The sequence below is a fragment of the Ceratotherium simum genome, chromosome Y (assembly GCF_057802395.1).
Source record: "Ceratotherium simum simum isolate JZ-2026a chromosome Y, ASM5780239v1, whole genome shotgun sequence".
Lineage (NCBI taxonomy): Eukaryota > Metazoa > Chordata > Mammalia > Perissodactyla > Rhinocerotidae > Ceratotherium > Ceratotherium simum.
In genome coordinates, this window is record NC_141941.1 from 13,252,250 (window position 1) to 13,268,101 (window position 15,852).

At 59.6% G+C, this 15,852-nt stretch overlaps 2 protein-coding genes and 1 pseudogene across 2 annotated transcripts; all 3 read left to right on the forward strand.

Annotated features, from left to right (window-relative positions):
* The first annotated feature begins 352 nt into the window (after nt 1–352).
* LOC147911675 (testis-specific Y-encoded protein 8-like) lies at nt 353–8,200 on the forward strand (annotated as a pseudogene).
* Nucleotides 8,201–8,212: 12 nt separating this feature from the next.
* LOC147911676 (testis-specific Y-encoded protein 1-like) lies at nt 8,213–8,806 on the forward strand. The gene has a single exon (XM_087427839.1). The coding sequence runs from the start codon at nt 8,213–8,215 to the stop codon at nt 8,804–8,806; it is 594 nt and encodes a 197-aa protein (XP_087283965.1).
* An 842-nt stretch (nt 8,807–9,648) lies between these two features.
* Nucleotides 9,649–11,073, forward strand: LOC147911677 (testis-specific Y-encoded protein 1-like). The gene is made up of 5 exons (XM_087427840.1): nt 9,649–9,873; nt 10,030–10,141; nt 10,228–10,367; nt 10,471–10,560; nt 10,897–11,073. Exons 1-5 carry the CDS (start codon nt 9,649–9,651, stop codon nt 11,071–11,073), a joined length of 744 nt encoding a protein of 247 aa, XP_087283966.1.
* The last annotated feature ends 4,779 nt before the right edge of the window (nt 11,074–15,852 follow it).

Genomic DNA, 15,852 nt, shown 5'->3' on the forward strand with positions numbered 1-15,852 from the left:
TCCACTGGGAGGGTGGGCGCTGAGGCGGGCGGCCGGCCCAAGTTGCCTGGCGACGAGGGGCGGGGCAGTGCAGGGCGACGCCCACTGCCCGCTCACTGATTGGGTCGGACGGGCCGGGCCGCCTGGCCGTGGCTCCAGCTCCTTCCCGCCAGGAGCTCCGCCAGTCCTGGCTCCACACAGCCCTGCCCGCGCGCCCCCTGCCTGCGCGCTCTCAGAGGCGGCAGGAAGAGCCCAGGCGCCCAGCGCGGGTGCTGGAGCGCGGGCCGCTGCTGTGCCTGGCGTGCCTGGTGTGGGGACCCGGAGCTTCGACCTCCGGCTCTTTGGCAGCTGCCGCAGCTGAGGGCCGGGCCGCATGGCCAGTGAGGTGTGGTGTGGGGAAGGCGAGCCTCCCCGGGAATCCTGGGCGGCCTCCGTGGTGGGAGGGGTCCTTGTGGTGGCGGGGGCCGGCGGGCCTCCGGCTGGCCTGGGCGGCGTGTGGGTTGTGCCGGCCGGAGCTGGTGGGTCAGCTGAGGAGGCGACGGTCTTCAGCGTGGAGCCTCGGCCCGAAGCTGCGGCCCCTGACGAGAGAGAGGAGAATGGGTTGGGCGAGGACGCGGGGCTGCTGGTGGAGGACATAATGCAGGTGGTGGAGGTGGTGGCGGAGGAGGACAAGGAGACGGAGGAAGACCACGCGGTGCAAGCGGAGGAGCCGGAGGAGAAGCCTGAGCAGCAGGAGCAGGAAGAGCCCGAGGCGGGTCTCACGACGACGCGGTCCCCCCTGGAGACACTGGAGGTCCTTCAGTTGGAGCTGAGCTCTGAGAATGCACGAGCCAGCAGGGCCTACTGTCGGCTGAAGCGCAAGATCCGTCAGAGGCGGAAGCACCATCTAGATCGGAGAAGGGCCATCATCCAGAGCATCCCTGGCTTCTGGGCCTAAGCCGTATCCTTCCTGCTGCTCCCAGGGGTCGGCTGCTGAGGGTCTGGCTGAGAGGACAAGGCGGGGGGAGGATGGGGGAGGATGAGGGAGGGGGGCCAAGGGGCTCCCAAGACACAGCAGAGGTGAAAAGTGAGGGGCTGAGGCCAAACCCATAGGCTTCTGAGCAGAAACTAGGTGCAAATGGTTTTGGCCTGCAGGTTGCTCGCGCACACTTCCTGGGGACCAGAGGCAAACGTCAGCACTCACAGATGACAGGAGCACAAAGTAGCCTTCACAGGGGCAGATGTGGGAAGGACACATGTTCCGGGGAACATCCCAGGAGACAGGGGAGTCCACTTAGCTACCCACTCAATCAGAGCCTGTGTAGTCGTGCCAACTACCTCAGGGGAAAAAACACAAGGTCCTGCGTCCACACAGGGGTTTACCCCGGACATTGATGCTCCGTATGGCAAGACACCAGGTCCTGAGAGAAACGGGCAGGCAAGGCTACAAACTCTGCGTCCACGGGCCCTCCACACACACAGACACACTCACAGGGGCACACAGTCTGGGCCAAACTCCCAGTGTACCGTGGGAGTCCAGCAGAGTTCCAGATGTAGCCATGCAGCCCATTCTGAACACTGGGAGCTCAAGAAAGACATGGCTTCACAAGATCACACACACCCTCTCAGAGAAGCCATGAGACAGGGACAGAGCACAGGGCAGACATGATGAGGAGTGACTTGCCTGCAGTCAGAACACACAGGACAGGTGGAGATCAGGAAGGGTCAGGAAACAGGCCCTCCCCTCCCTCCCCATGTTGGTGCGGACAGCCTCGGCTGTGCAGGAACCCGAGAGAGGCCACAGCCCTGGGCACGATTGATGAAAGGGCAGGGGCTGAGGAGGTTGGGGCCGGCAGTGCCCGGAGTCCTGGCAGGTTGCCCGGGGCAGTCTGTTCCGTTCACCCCAGATGGGCTCTGTGCTCCTGGCTCCTTTTGCCGTAGCACCTGAAGGCTCCTTGACCGAAAGCAGATTCGGAACCACCCCCAGCTGTCTGTCATGATCAGTGACCAAGATGAAGACATCCTTAGCTACATGATCGATTTGGAGGTCAGGCTGCGGAGACTGCGGCTGGAGGTGGGGGGCCCAGGGGGGGACACACTTGGAGCGAGACAGGGGTCGGGGACGTGGTTCATCCCTGCAACCAGGCAAGCTAAGGCTACTTACAATTGATTTCACCCGTCTTCTCCTCCTCCTGGCTGTGGCAGGTGGAGGAGTCCGGCTATCCCGACGACCTCTGCAAGTTGAGGTTTTTCTTCCGGGACAACCCCTACTTCTGGAACAAAGTGATCGTTAAGGAGTATCAGCTGAGCATGGCTGGTAAGAAGTGGCTCCCAGGATGGTGGCGGGGCGTGCGGTGGAATCTAGGTCAACCAGATCCTTCCCTCCCTCCTCTCTTCCTCCAGGATATAGGGAGTCTCATTCCACTCCGGTCCAGTGGTTCTGCGCTTATGAACGGGGAGCCCCCAGACATGACACCACCAGCCTTAACTTCTTCACCTGGTTGTCTCACCACAAGTGCCCAGGGTCTAACAGGATTGCTGAGGTGGGCCCCTCAGGACGGCTTGCCAAGTGGCCATGACAGAGTCACCAGCGGCTTGGGATTGGGGTCGGGGCCCTGTCCTCACCTGCCCTGTTTGCCCTCCCAGCTCATCAGCGAGGAACTGTGGCCCAATCCCCTGCAGTACTACCCCAGGGAGGACGGCAGCAGCAGACCCAATGGAGAGGAGGGCTTGTCGGTGAGGAGCCCCGGGGCTGGGGGCTGGAGTGTGTGTTGTGGGGTCCCTGGGACATTCGTTCCACAGGCAGGGACACGGAGGCTCAGAGAAGACCGGGGGAGTCCCCAGGTCGTCCAGGGAGTGGTTGAGAGGGTGACAGGGGAAGCGGGAGGACCATAGTGCCCACACACAGAGCTCGGGGGCACTCTAACCACCTGAGCCCGCAGCGTGGAGGTCCCAGGTCACTCAGAAAAAAGCAACCGGATGTCTCTGAATTCTCTTTGTCTCGCTGTTGACCCCTCCCTCAGGCCTCCCAAGGCTCCTTCAGGTTCTGACCCCCTCGCTCATCCCCCCCAGCCCCTGTGCAAAGAGCTGCGAATCTTGAGGAGTTGCCCTCCCACATCCCATCCCTCTTCTGTGCGGATAATCTGGGTCTTCTTGGATAGTCACATCCACCCCTTACGCTCCCACAGCCATACAGACAATCCTGGCTGTCTGGAGGACATTGCTGAAGTCCCAGGGGAGGAAATGTGAAGGGATCACAGAAGGGCCATGCACTCTGAATAGTGTCACAATCTTTCACAGTGTGTGACCTATGCAATTTGACCTGTGCCTTTCTTGTTCCTGTGCATGTGTGTGTGTGTGTGTATCTGTGTGTGTGTGTTTGCCATGGGGGGCACTCCAGATCTGGATATGAAGACCACGGAGCGTCAACGTTTGGCCAAAGCAGAGAGGAGTTAGCAGTTGTGTACAGATGTCAGAGATGGGTGGAGGACAGCTTACTTGGTTCCTGCACGGGAGACAAATGAGGAAAGCGTCATCGGCGATGGATCCAGAGAGTCCACACGACATATCTGGAGTGAGGCTTGAGAGAGACATAAAACAAGCTGCCAAGGTCTGGTGTGTTTGTGTGTGCTTTCTGGGGAACATGGAGTAAGAATGAGTAAGTCAGCTCAGGTGGGGCTTTTGAATCCACTGCCCGTGGAATTCCCTGTCTGTGGGAGAGAGGCAGGCTCATGGAAGTGGAGGCGTTGGATGGCACAGGGCTTGGGATCCCCGAGAGGCCACCATCCTTGCTAAGGGCATAAAGGTCAGACCGCTGTACTGGAGACCTGTTCTTCGGGCAGGCGAGGGAGAGAAGGAAGGGTCCCCGTGAGCAGGACGTAAAAGGCCCCGGGAAACCTGGGTTCAGGCTTCCTCAGGCTGGGAGAGCTCTAGCTGGTACCCTTCCTCTTGGACGTCTGCCAAAAGTTGACCTGACCCAGACGGGGGACCTCGTAAGGTCGGGATCCCGTCACAGCACGTGTCCCAGGAGACAGATTGTGAATGCTCAAGAATTACAGGCACTACCAACCTCGCCCTCAGGGGCAGGGTTCCCAGTGAGGGGAAGGGACGTGCAGCTGGGAGGTGTGTGCCCATGTGTGGGTGTGTGTCTGGGGTGTGTGTCTGGGGCTGTATGCGCCTGGGCGTGTGCCGCCTGTCTGTGTGTAGGCAGGGACTGTGGGACCGGGAGAGACGGTGAGGCCAGTGGCAGGCGAGAGATTTTGGTGACTCAGGCTCTGGTGATGAGAGGAAGAGGGCGACCACCAGAGAGCAGCCATTTCCCTCAGGAGGGAGAGGCCTCGTGTGAGTTCCTTCCTTTGGCTGGGGTTCCCTAACTGGGATGGGCAACGAGAGGCCCAAAGGTAGGGCGACAGAGGCCGAGGCTGAAATGCATGTGCCAAGCTCCCCACCCTGTGGCTATGTTTCCTGAAGATCCTAGGGCTAGGAAGTAGTGTTTTCAGCCTAGAGGACAGGTCGGCTGCAAAGAGCGTCCACGCATCAGCCAAGGGACCCAAATATCTAGCGTCCATAATGGCCAAGAGGAGAACATTTGACCTCAGGAGACACTCCAGCGATGATCTGTCCTGATGGCAGAATGGCTTTCGGATCACGATTTCAACTGTCCAGGAACAGTGGCCCTGGTAGGGCCCTCTCAGCGTGCTGTGCATCAGGCCAGAAGAAAGGCAAAGGCCTGGAGCAGACACCGCTCTGGTTACTAGAGTGACGGAGGGGTGGGGGTGGTGTTTGGGGCACGTGGGGTGGGGCTGAGGTGGGCTGGGTGTAGTGAGAGGTGGGGATGAGATGGGCTAGGTGTGGTGAGGGGTATGGTTGATGTGGGCCGGCTGTAGGGTGCGGTTGGGGTGAGGTGGAGTGTGGGGCAGGGGGCAGGGGAACGTGCGGCCTGGGGACATTGAGGTTCAGGTTTCGGTCGGGAGGGCTAGTGGGAGGGTGGGGTGGTTGTAGGTGCCCTGTCCGGTGAGGTGAGGTGTGGGTGAGGTGGGCTGTGTGTAGGTTGGACTTAGGTTGAGGTGGGGTGAGTACGGAGAGTGATGGTGTTGAGGTCAGGTACGTGTACAGAGGGTTGGGGGTGAGGTGGGGTGGGTTGACATGGGGCAGGGGGAGCAGAGGTCGTGGTCGGTCAGGCGATTGGGTTTGGGTAGGGTGGAGAAGTGGTAGGGTTCTGTGGTTGTAGGGTAACGTGGGGCTGAGATCAGGCCGTGGTGAGGTGAGGTGGGTTAAGTTGCGGAGAGGTGAGTGTAGGCTGGAGTGGTGGGACGTGCGGTGGCAGAAGTGCGGTGGATGTTGGGTTTGGGTGACGTGTAGGTAGGGGTAGGGTGAGCTGGGCGGGGTGGGAGTGAGCTGGGGCAGGGATACCGTCTAGCGGGGTTGAAGTAGGTGTGGGTGGCAAGCACCCAGTGTGGTCCTTCATGAGCAGAGAGCTGCTTCCTTGAAACACCTCTTATCTGTGCATGAGCTGCGGGACTGACTCTGCCACAGCTGGGCCTTGGAGTTCCAGGCGTGCCCGCAACCCTCTCCCCTGCTACCTGTCATTCGGTTCCGGTGTGAGCTCGTCCGTCCCTCAAGTACCACACTGACAATTCTTTGCCTGTTTGGACTCCTCCACACACTTACTTGGGGACCTGCTTGACTCATTGTCCCCGCCATATTTCAAGGTTGTGGGAGGTCTGAGGAAGGTCAGGCTCCGGAAGCCTCGTCCTCCCCTCTGAACAACACCAGATGGCACCTGGGGTTTGCCAGGTGTCTCTATCTGCCACCCTCCAACCCATCTGGCTGCAGAGAGCCGTGGCCCTAGAGTGGAAAGCTTGCCCTGCTCTGCCTGCTGCCCTCACAGTCAGAAAGGAAGCCTTTCTGCCCAGCTCCTTCATCCACAGGCTAGACAGAAGCCTCGAGGCGCCCACAGGCCAGTGCCTAGGATTTGTTGTGGCGCCCAAAGGAAAGCAGGTTCCAGTGGCCCTGTGGGTCAGAGCCCACGGAGGACCTCTGAACAGGCCAAGTCCTCGAATCACCTTTAGAACCCTTTCCCCCTCCTCAGGGCTTTAGCAAGGACCTGCCTGGGATCAAGGAGCAGAGGAGAGTTTTGGCACTGTCTTCAGACCACTCGTCAAGGGCTGCCAGCACACAGGGGGCAAGGCTGGGTTCCGGTCCCTCCGGCCTGCTCTCTACCGAAGTCGGGGATGGCATCACGCCCAGATCAGATAGGTGAGGAAGGCTGACGCTGCCGGCTAGGGACGCGAGGGCGGTGCTGGGCCTTGGGGTGCAACCCAGAGACTGCGGCCGATAAGAATGTGCCTGGAGGACAGAGCTTAGGCAGAGGGGAAGCCCTGTCAGCCCTCTTGAGCCATTTCACACGGGGCCCAGTGAGTGGCTGTGTGTTCCGAGGAAAGGGCCCATGGAGTCAATGTCCCGAATCTGATCTTCCCTCGATGTGGCTGCACGAGGGCCGGCGGACTTGCTACTCCTTTTCCCAGACAGTCTCCTCATGGATTCGTGAGCCTGCAGCCCCCGCTCCACTAGTGGTCTGAAGACAGTTGTCTGTGACAGTCGGCCAGGGCCTTGGTCTTCTTCTCCCCTTATTCTGGGTGATTCTGCTTCAGACCCGCCTGCCTTCCTGTCCTTTGGTGTGCGTTTCGAGTCTGCGCTTCTCTTTCTCTGCCTCTGACCAGAACACGCTCTGTCAGCTATCTTCCATTTTTGCATGTCTAAATGTCACATCCTCATGTCCCTATCCATCTCTGTGTTGGCCTGTTCATGCCTCGTCCCGGGTGCTGGGACGGGTTCTGTCCTCTGGTCCCAGTGAACCTGAAGTAGTTCTGAATCCGGGGACATTGACACGTCACCCCGATTCTACATGCTCTCCCTCCATATCATCTGAACATCACATTCCCTGGAGAGGGGAGCTTTCCTAATACGTAGGCTGCAAAGAATACCTGACCTGTAGGCACGACTAAGAAAGGCATAGGCAGAGAGACAGATGGGCAGCCTTGTGGTTTCAGGAAATCAGTGAGACCCTGCCTGACAACAAGCCGCCTTAGCACATGAAGAGGAATGCTGCTTTCTGCCAAAGGGACCCACAGCTGTGGTCCCCAGAGAAGGGAAGCTTCCCTGAGTGAGCACCAGGATGGTGGCTCTGTGTGTGTTTGGTAGCACCTGCTAAAGCAGAGGGGAAGGGAGTTCCCCTTATCGTTGCCGCCTCCCCTTCGATGGCAGATTTCTTCACAAACCTTGTGGATGTGCCCTTTCTCCAAGACACTGTGTCACACAATGCCCAAAGCAGTGTACCTTTGGGCTGTTTGTGGTCCAAGGAGACAGCTCTTTAGTGTGGTGGAGGGGAAAGAGAGAGGGAGAGGGAAAGAAAGAGGGAGACAGGCAGAGAAGGATAGACCCAAAAGAGAGGGAAAGAGAGATAAGAGAGGGAGAGAGGGAAGGAGAAAGAGAGAGCGAGAGAGGAAGAGATAGGGCGAGGTGGAGAGAAGGATAGAGAGACAGAGTGAGGGAGAAGGAGAGAGAGACAGGGAGAGAAGCAGAGGGAGGCAAGCACACAGAGCACTGGGGGGCTTTTCTCAACACAGGAGTTCACCTCTGAGAAAACTGGGGCAGCCAATCCGCTGTCAGCCAGAGACCTTCACACTCTCTCTACCCGGGAACTAAAAGATCCTTTGTACTTAGCGATTCTCCCCTGCGGACGCTTTCTTTCCTCGGGTCCTTTGTGAGAGATCCGTGAGGTTCAGTGGTGGCACAGGAGATAGAGGAATCCAGTGTGCCCGTGCGAATGGCTGGTTCGCTTTCTCAGAGGCGAAAAAGGAGGAGGTGTGCACCTTGGCAGCGCCGGCCTGGCTGGAAGCATCCTCCACTGGGAGGGTGGGCGCTGAGGCGGGCGGCCGGCCCAAGTTGCCTGGCGACGAGGGGCGGGGCAGTGCAGGGCGACGCCCACTGCCCGCCCACTGATTGGGTCGGACGGGCCGGGCCGCCTGGGCGTGGCTCGAGCTCCTTCCCGCCAGGAGCTCCGCCAGTCCAGGCTCCACACAGCCCTGCCCGCGCGCCCCCTGCCCGCGCGCCTCAGAGGCGGCAGGAAGAGCCCAGGCGCCCAGCGCGGTGCTGGAGCGCGGGCCGCTCCTGTGCCCGGCGTGCCTGGCTGCGGACCCGGAGCTTCGCCCTCCGGCTCATTGGCAGCTGCCGCAGCTGAGGGCCGGGCCGCATGGCCAGTGAGGTGTGGTGTGGGCAAGGCGAGCCTCCCGGGAATCCTGGGCGGCCTCCGTGGTGGAGGGGTCCTTGTGGTGGCGGGCCGGCGGGCCTCCGGCTGGCCTGGGCGGCGTGTGGGTTGTGCCGGGCGGAGCTGGTGGGTCAGCTGAGGAGGCGACGGTCTTCAGCGTGGAGCCTCGGCCCGGCTGCGGCCCCTGACGAGAGAGGAGAATGGGTTGGGCGAGGACGCGGGCTGCTGGTGGAGGACATAATGCAGGTGGTGGAGGTGGGGGCGGAGGAGGACAAGGAGACGGAGGAAGACCACGCGGTGCAAGCGGAGGAGCCGGAGGAGAAGCCTGAGCAGCAGGAGCAGGAAGAGCCCGAGGCGGGTCTCACGACGACGCGGTCCCCCCTGGAGACACTGGAGGTCCTTCAGTTGGAGCTGAGCTCTGAGAATGCACGAGCCAGCAGGGCCTACTGTCGGCTGGAGCGCAAGGTCCGGCAGAGGCGGAAGCACCATCTAGATCGGAGAAGGGCCATCATCCAGAGCATCCCTGGCTTCTGGGCCAAAGTCAGATCCTTCCTGCTGCTCCCAGGGGTCGGCTGCTGAGGGTCTGGCTGAGAGGAGGAGGCGGGCGGGCGGGCGGGTGGGGGCCGCGGGGTGGGGCGGGAGGGAGGATGAGGGAGGGGGGTCAAGGGGCTCCCAAGACACAGCATAGGTGAAAAGTGAGGGGCTGAGGCCAAACCCATAGGCTTCTGAGCAGAAACTAGGTGCAAATGGTTTTGGCCTGCAGGTTGCTCGCAAGACACTTCCTGGGGACCAGAGGCAAACGTCAGCACTCACAGATGACAGGAGCACAAAGTAGCCTTCACAGGGGCAGATGTGGGAAGGACACATGTTCCGGGAACATCCCAGGAGACAGGGAGTCCACTTAGCTACCCACTCAATCAGAGCCTGTGTAGTCGTGCCAACTACCTCAGGGAAACACAAGGTCCTGCGCCCACACAGGGGTTTACCCCTGACATTGATGCTCTGTATGGCAAGACACCAGGTCCTGAGAGAAACGGGCAGGCAAGGCTACAAACTCTGCGTCCACGGGCCCTCCACACACACAGACACACTCACAGGGGCACACAGTCTGGGCCAAACTCCCAGTGTACCGTGGGAGTCCAGCAGAGTTCCAGATGTAGCCATGCAGCCCATTCTGAACACTGGGAGCTCAAGAAAGACATGGCTTCACAAGATCACACACACCCTCTCAGAGAAGCCATGAGACAGGGACAGAGCACAGGGCAGACATGATGAGGAGTGACTTGCCTGCAGTCAGAACACACAGGACAGGTGGAGATCAGGAAGGGTCAGGAAACAGGCCCTCCCCTCCCTCCCCATGTTGGTGCGGACAGCCTCGGCTGTGCAGGAACCCGAGAGAGGCCACAGCCCGGGCACGAATGATGAAAGGGCAGGGGCTGAGGAGGTTGGGGCCGGCAGTGCCCGGAGTCCTGGCAGGTTGCCCGGGGCAGTCTGTTCCGCTCACCCCAGATGGGCTCTGTGCTCCTGGCTCCTTTGCCGTAGCACCTGAAGGCTCCTTGACCGAAAGCAGATTCGAACCACCCCAGCTGTCTGTCATGATCAGTGAGCAAGATGAAGACATCCTTAGCTACATGATCGATTTGGAGGTCAGGCTGCGCAGACTGCGGCTGGAGGTGGGGCGCCCAGGGGGGGAGACACTTCGAGCGAGACAGGGTCGGGACGTGGTTCATCCCTGCAACCAGGCAAGCTAAGGCTACTTACAATTGATTTCACCTGTCTTCTCCTCCTCCTGGCTGTGGCAGGTGGAGGAGTCCGGCTATCCCGACGACCTCTGCAAGTTGAGGTTTTTCTTCCGGGACAACCCCTACTTCTGGAACAAAGTGATCGTTAAGGAGTATCAGCTGAGCATGGCTGGTAAGAAGTGGCTCCCAGGATGGTGGCGGGGCGTGCGGTGGAATCTAGGTCAACCAGATCCTTCCCTCCCTCCTCTCTTCCTCCAGGATATAGGGAGTCTCATTCCACTCCGGTCCAGTGGTTCTGCGCTTATGAACGGGGAGCCCCCAGACATGACACCACCAGCCTTAACTTCTTCACCTGGTTGTCTCACCACAAGTGCCCAGGGTCTAACAGGATTGCTGAGGTGGGCCCCTCAGGACGGCTTGCCAAGTGGCCATGACAGAGTCACCAGCGGCTTGGGATTGGGGTCGGGGCCCTGTCCTCACCTGCCCTGTTTGCCCTCCCAGCTCATCAGCGAGGACCTGTGGCCCAATCCCCTGCAGTACTACCCCAGGGAGGACGGCAGCAGCAGAGGCAACGGAGAGCAGGGCTTGTCGGTGAGGAGCCCCGGGGCTGGGGGCTGGAGTGTGTGCTGTGGGGTCCCTGGGACATTCGTTCCACAGGCGGGGACACGGAGGCTCAGAGAAGACTGGGGGAGTCCCCAGGTCGTCCAGGGAGTGGTTGAGAGGGTGACAGGGGAAGCGGGAGGACCATAGTGCCCACACACAGAGCTCGGGGGCACTCTAACCACCTGAGCCCGCAGCGTGGAGGTCCCAGGTCACTCAGAAAAAAGCAACCGGATGTCTCTGAATTCTCTTTGTCTCGCTGTTGACCCCTCCCTCAGGCCTCCCAAGGCTCCTTCAGGTTCTGACCCCCTCGCTCATCCCCCCCAGCCCCTGTGCAAAGAGCTGCGAATCTTGAGGAGTTGCCCTCCCACATCCCATCCCTCTTCTGTGCGGATAATCTGGGTCTTCTTGGATAGTCACATCCACCCCTTACGCTCCCACAGCCATACAGACAATCCTGGCTGTCTGGAGGACATTGCTGAAGTCCCAGGGGAGGAAATGTGAAGGGATCACAGAAGGGCCATGCACTCTGAATAGTGTCACAATCTTTCACAGTGTGTGACATATGCAATTTGACCTGTGCCTTTCTTGTTCCTGTGCATGTGTGTGTGTGTGTGTGTATCTGTGTGTGTGTGTTTGCCATGGGGGGCACTCCAGATCTGGATATGAAGACCACGGAGCGTCAACGTTTGGCCAAAGCAGAGAGGAGTTAGCAGTTGTGTACAGATGTCAGAGATGGGTGGAGGACAGCTTACTTGGTTCCCGTGCACGGGAGACAAATGAGGAAAGCGTCATCGGCGATGGATCCAGAGAGTCCACACGACATATCTGGAGTGAGGCTTGAGAGAGACATAAAACAAGCTGCCAAGGTCTGGTGTGTTTGTGTGTGCTTTCTGGGGAACATGGAGTAAGAATGAGTAAGTCAGCTCAGGTGGGGCTTTTGAATCCACTGCCCGTGGAATTCCCTGTCTGTGGGAGAGAGGCAGGCTCATGGAAGTGGAGGCGTTGGATGGCACAGGGCTTGGGATCCCCGAGAGGCCACCATCCTTGCTAAGGGCATAAAGGTCAGACCGCTGTACTGGAGACCTGTTCTTCGGGCAGGCGAGGGAGAGAAGGAAGGGTCCCCGTGAGCAGGACGTAAAAGGCCCCGGGAAACCTGGGTTCAGGCTTCCTCAGGCTGGGAGAGCTCTAGCTGGTACCCTTCCTCTTGGACGTCTGCCAAAAGTTGACCTGACCCAGACGGGGGACCTCGTAAGGTCGGGATCCCGCCACAGCACGTGTCCCAGGAGACAGATTGTGAATGCTCAAGAATTACAGGCACTACCAACCTCGCCCTCAGGGGCAGGGTTCCCAGTGAGGGGAAGGGACGTGCAGCTGGGAGGTGTGTGCCCATGTGTGGGTGTGTGTCTGGGGTGTGTGTCTGGGGCTGTATGCGCCATGCGTGTGCCGCCTGTCTGTGTGTAGGCAGGGACTGTGGGACCGGGAGAGACGGTGAGGCCAGTGGCAGGCGAGAGATTTTGGTGACTCAGGCTCTGGTGATGAGAGGAAGAGGGCGACCACCAGAGAGCAGCCATTTCCCTCAGGAGGGAGAGGCCTCGTGTGAGTTCCTTCCTTTGGCTGGGGTTCCCGAACTGGGATGGGCAACGCAGAGGCCCAAAGGTAGGGCGACAGAGGCCGAGGCTGAAATGCATGTGCCAAGCTCCCCACCCTGTGGCTATGTTTCCCTGAAGATCCTAGGGCTAGGAAGTAGTGTTTTCAGCCTAGAGGACAGGTCGGCAGCAAAGACCGCCCCCGCATCAGCCAAGGGACCCAAATATCTAGCGTCCATAATGGCCAAGAGGAGAACATTTGACCTCAGGAGACACTCCAGCGATGATCTGTCCTGATGGCAGAATGGCTTTCGGATCACGATTTCAACTGTCCAGGAACAGTGGCCCTGGTAGGGCCCTCTCAGCGTGCTGTGCATCAGGCCAGAAGAAAGGCAAAGACCTGGAGCAGACACCGCCTGGTTACTAGAGTGCCTGAGGGGTGGGGTGGGGGGCGGGGGGGGGGGGGGTGAGGTGGGCTGGGTGTAGTGAGAGGTGGGGATGAGATGGGCTAGGTGTGGTGAGGGGTATGGTTGATGTGGGCCGGCTGTAGGGTGCGGTTGGGGTGAGGTGGAGTGTGGGGCAGGGGGCAGGGGAACGTGCGGCCTGGGGACATTGAGGTTCAGGTTTCGGTCGGGAGGGCTAGTGGTAGGGTGGGGTGGTTGTAGGTGCCCTGTCCGGTGAGGTGAGGTGTGGGTGAGGTGGGCTGTGTGTAGTGTAGGTTGGACTTAGGTTGAGGTGGGGTGAGTAAGGGGAGTGATGGTGTTGAGGTCAGGTACGTGTACAGAGGGTTGGGGGTTAGGTGGGGTGGGTTGACATGGGGCAGGGGGAGCAGGGGTGGTGGTGGGTCGGGGGATTGGGTTTGGGTAGGGTGGAGAAGTGGTAGGGTTCTGTGGTTGTAGGGGAACGTGGGGCTGAGATCAGGCCGTGGTGAGGTGAGGTGGGTTAAGTTGCGGTGAGGTGAGTGTAGGCTGGAGTGGTGGGACGGCGGTGGCAGAAGTGCGGTGGATGTTGGGTTTGGGTGACGTGTAGGTAGGGGTAGGGGTGAGCTGGGCGGGGTGGGAGTGAGCTGGGGCAGGGATACCGTCTAGCGGGGTTGAAGTAGGTGCGGGTGGCAAGCACCCAGTGTGGTCCTTCATGAGCAGAGAGCTGCTTCCTTGAAACACCTCTTATCTTTGCATGAGCTGCGGGACTGACTCTGCCACAGCTGGGCCTTGGAGAGTTCCAGGCGTGCCCCGCAACCCTCTCCCCATTACCTGTCATTCGGTTCCGGTGTGAGCTCGTCCGTCCCTCAAGTACCACACTGACAATTCTTTGCCTGTTTGGACTCCTCCACACACTTACTTGGGGACCTGCTTGACTCATTGTCCCCGCCATATTTCAAGGTTGTGGGAGGTCTGAGGAAGGTCAGGCCCGGAAGCCTCGTCCTCCCTCTGAACAACACTAGATGGCACCTGCCGCTTGCCAGGTGTCTGGATCTGCCACCCTCCAACCCATCTGGCTGCGAGAGAGCCGTGGCCCTAGAGTGGAAAGCTTGCCCTGCTCTGCCTGCTGCCCTCACAGTCAGAAAGGAAGCCTTTCTGCCCAGCTCCTTCATCCACAGGCTAGACAGAAGCCTCGAGGCGCCCACAGGCCAGTGCCTAGGATTTGTTGTGGCGCCCAAAGGAAAGCAGGTTCCAGTGGCCCTGTGGGTCAGAGCCGGAGGGCAAACTGGGGCCCGCCCACGGAGGACCTCTGAACAGGCCAAGTCCTCGAATCACCTTTAGAACCCTTTCCTCCTCAGGGCTTTAGCAAGGACCTGCCTGGGCTCAAGGAGCAGAGCAGAGCCTGGGCCCTGTCTTCAGACCCCTCGTCAAGGGCTGCCAGCACACAGGGGGCAAGGCTGGGTTCCGGTCCCTCCGGCCTGCTCTCTACCGAAGTCGGGGATGGCATCACGCCCAGATCAGATAGGTGAGGAAGACTTACGCTGCCGTCTAGGGACTCGAGGCCGGTGCTGGGCCTTGGGGTGCAACCCAGAGACTGCGGCCGATAAGAATGTGCCTGGAGGACAGAGCTTAGGCAGAGGGGAAGCCCTGTCAGCCCTCTTGAGCCATTTCACACGGGGCCCAGTGAGTGGCTGTGTGTTCCGAGGAAAGGGCCCATGGAGTCAATGTCCCGAATCTGATCTTCCTCGATGTGGCTGCACGAGGGCCGGGCGGACTTGCTACTCCTTTTCCCAGACAGTCTCCTCATGGATTCGTGAGCCTGCAGCCCCGCTCCACTAGTGGTCTGAAGACAGTTGTTCAGACAGTCGGCCAGGGCCTTGGTCTTCTTCTCCCCTTATTCTGGGTGATTCTGCTTCAGACCCGCCTGCCTTCCTGTCCTTTGGTGTGCTGAGTCTGCGCTTTCTTTCTCTGCCTCTGACCAGAACACGCTCTGTCAGCTATCTTCCATTTTTGCATGTCTAAATGTCACATCCTCATGTCCCTATCCATCTCTGTGTTGGCCTGTCTGCGTCTCGTCCCGGGTGCTGGGACGGGTTCTGTCCTCTGGTCCCAGTGAACCTGAAGTAGTTCTGAATCCGGGGACATTGACACGTCACCCCGATTCTACATGCTCTCCCTCCATATCATCTGAACATCACATTCCCTGGAGAGGGGAGCTTTCCTAATACGTAGGCTGCAAAGAATACCTGACCTGTAGGCACGACTAAGAAAGGCATAGGCAGAGAGACAGATGGGCAGCCTTGTGGTTTCAGGAAATCAGTGAGACCCTGCCTGACAACAAGCCGCCTTAGCACATGAAGAGGAATGCTGCTTTCCGCCAAAGGGACCCACAGCTGTGGTCCCCAGAGAAGGGAAGCTTCCCTGAGTGAGCACCAGGATGGTGGCTCTGTGTGTGTTTGGTAGCACCTGCTAAAGCAGAGGGGAAGGGAGTTCCCCTTATCGTTGCCGCCTCCCCTTCGATGGCAGATTTCTTCACAAACCTTGTGGATGTGCCCTTTCTCCAAGACACTGTGTCACACAATGCCCAAAGCAGTGTACCTTTGGGCTGTTTGTGGTCCAAGGAGACAGCTCTTTAGTGTGGTGGAGGGGAAAGAGAGAGGGAGAGGGAAAGAAAGAGGGAGACAGGCAGAGAAGGATAGACCCAAATGAGTGGGAAAGAGAGAAAAAGAGAGGGAGAGAGGGAAGGAGAAAGAGAGAGCGAGAGAGGAAGAGATAGGGCGAGGTGGAGAGAAGGATAGAGAGACAGAGTGAGGGAGAAGGAGAGAGAGACAGGGAGAGAAGCAGAGGGAGGCAAGCACACAGAGCACTGGGGGGCTTTTCTCAACACAGGAGTTCACCTCTGAGAAAACTGGGGCAGCCAATCCGCTGTCAGCCAGAGACCTTCACACTCTCTCTACCCGGGAACTAAAAGATCCTTTGTACTTAGCGATTCTCCCCTGCGGACGCTTTCTTTCCTCGGGTCCTTTGTGAGAGATCCGTGAGGTTCAGTGGTGGCACAGGAGATAGAGGAATCCAGTGTGCCCGTGCGAATGGCTGGTTCGCTTTCTCAGAGGCGAAAAAGGAGGAGGTGTGCACCTTGGCAGCGCCGGCCTGGCTGGAAGCATCCTCCACTGGGAGGGTGGGCGCTGAGGCGGGCGGCCGGCCCAAGTTGCCTGGCGACGAGGGGCGGGGCAGTGCAGGGCGACGCCCACTGCCCGCTCACTGATTGGGTC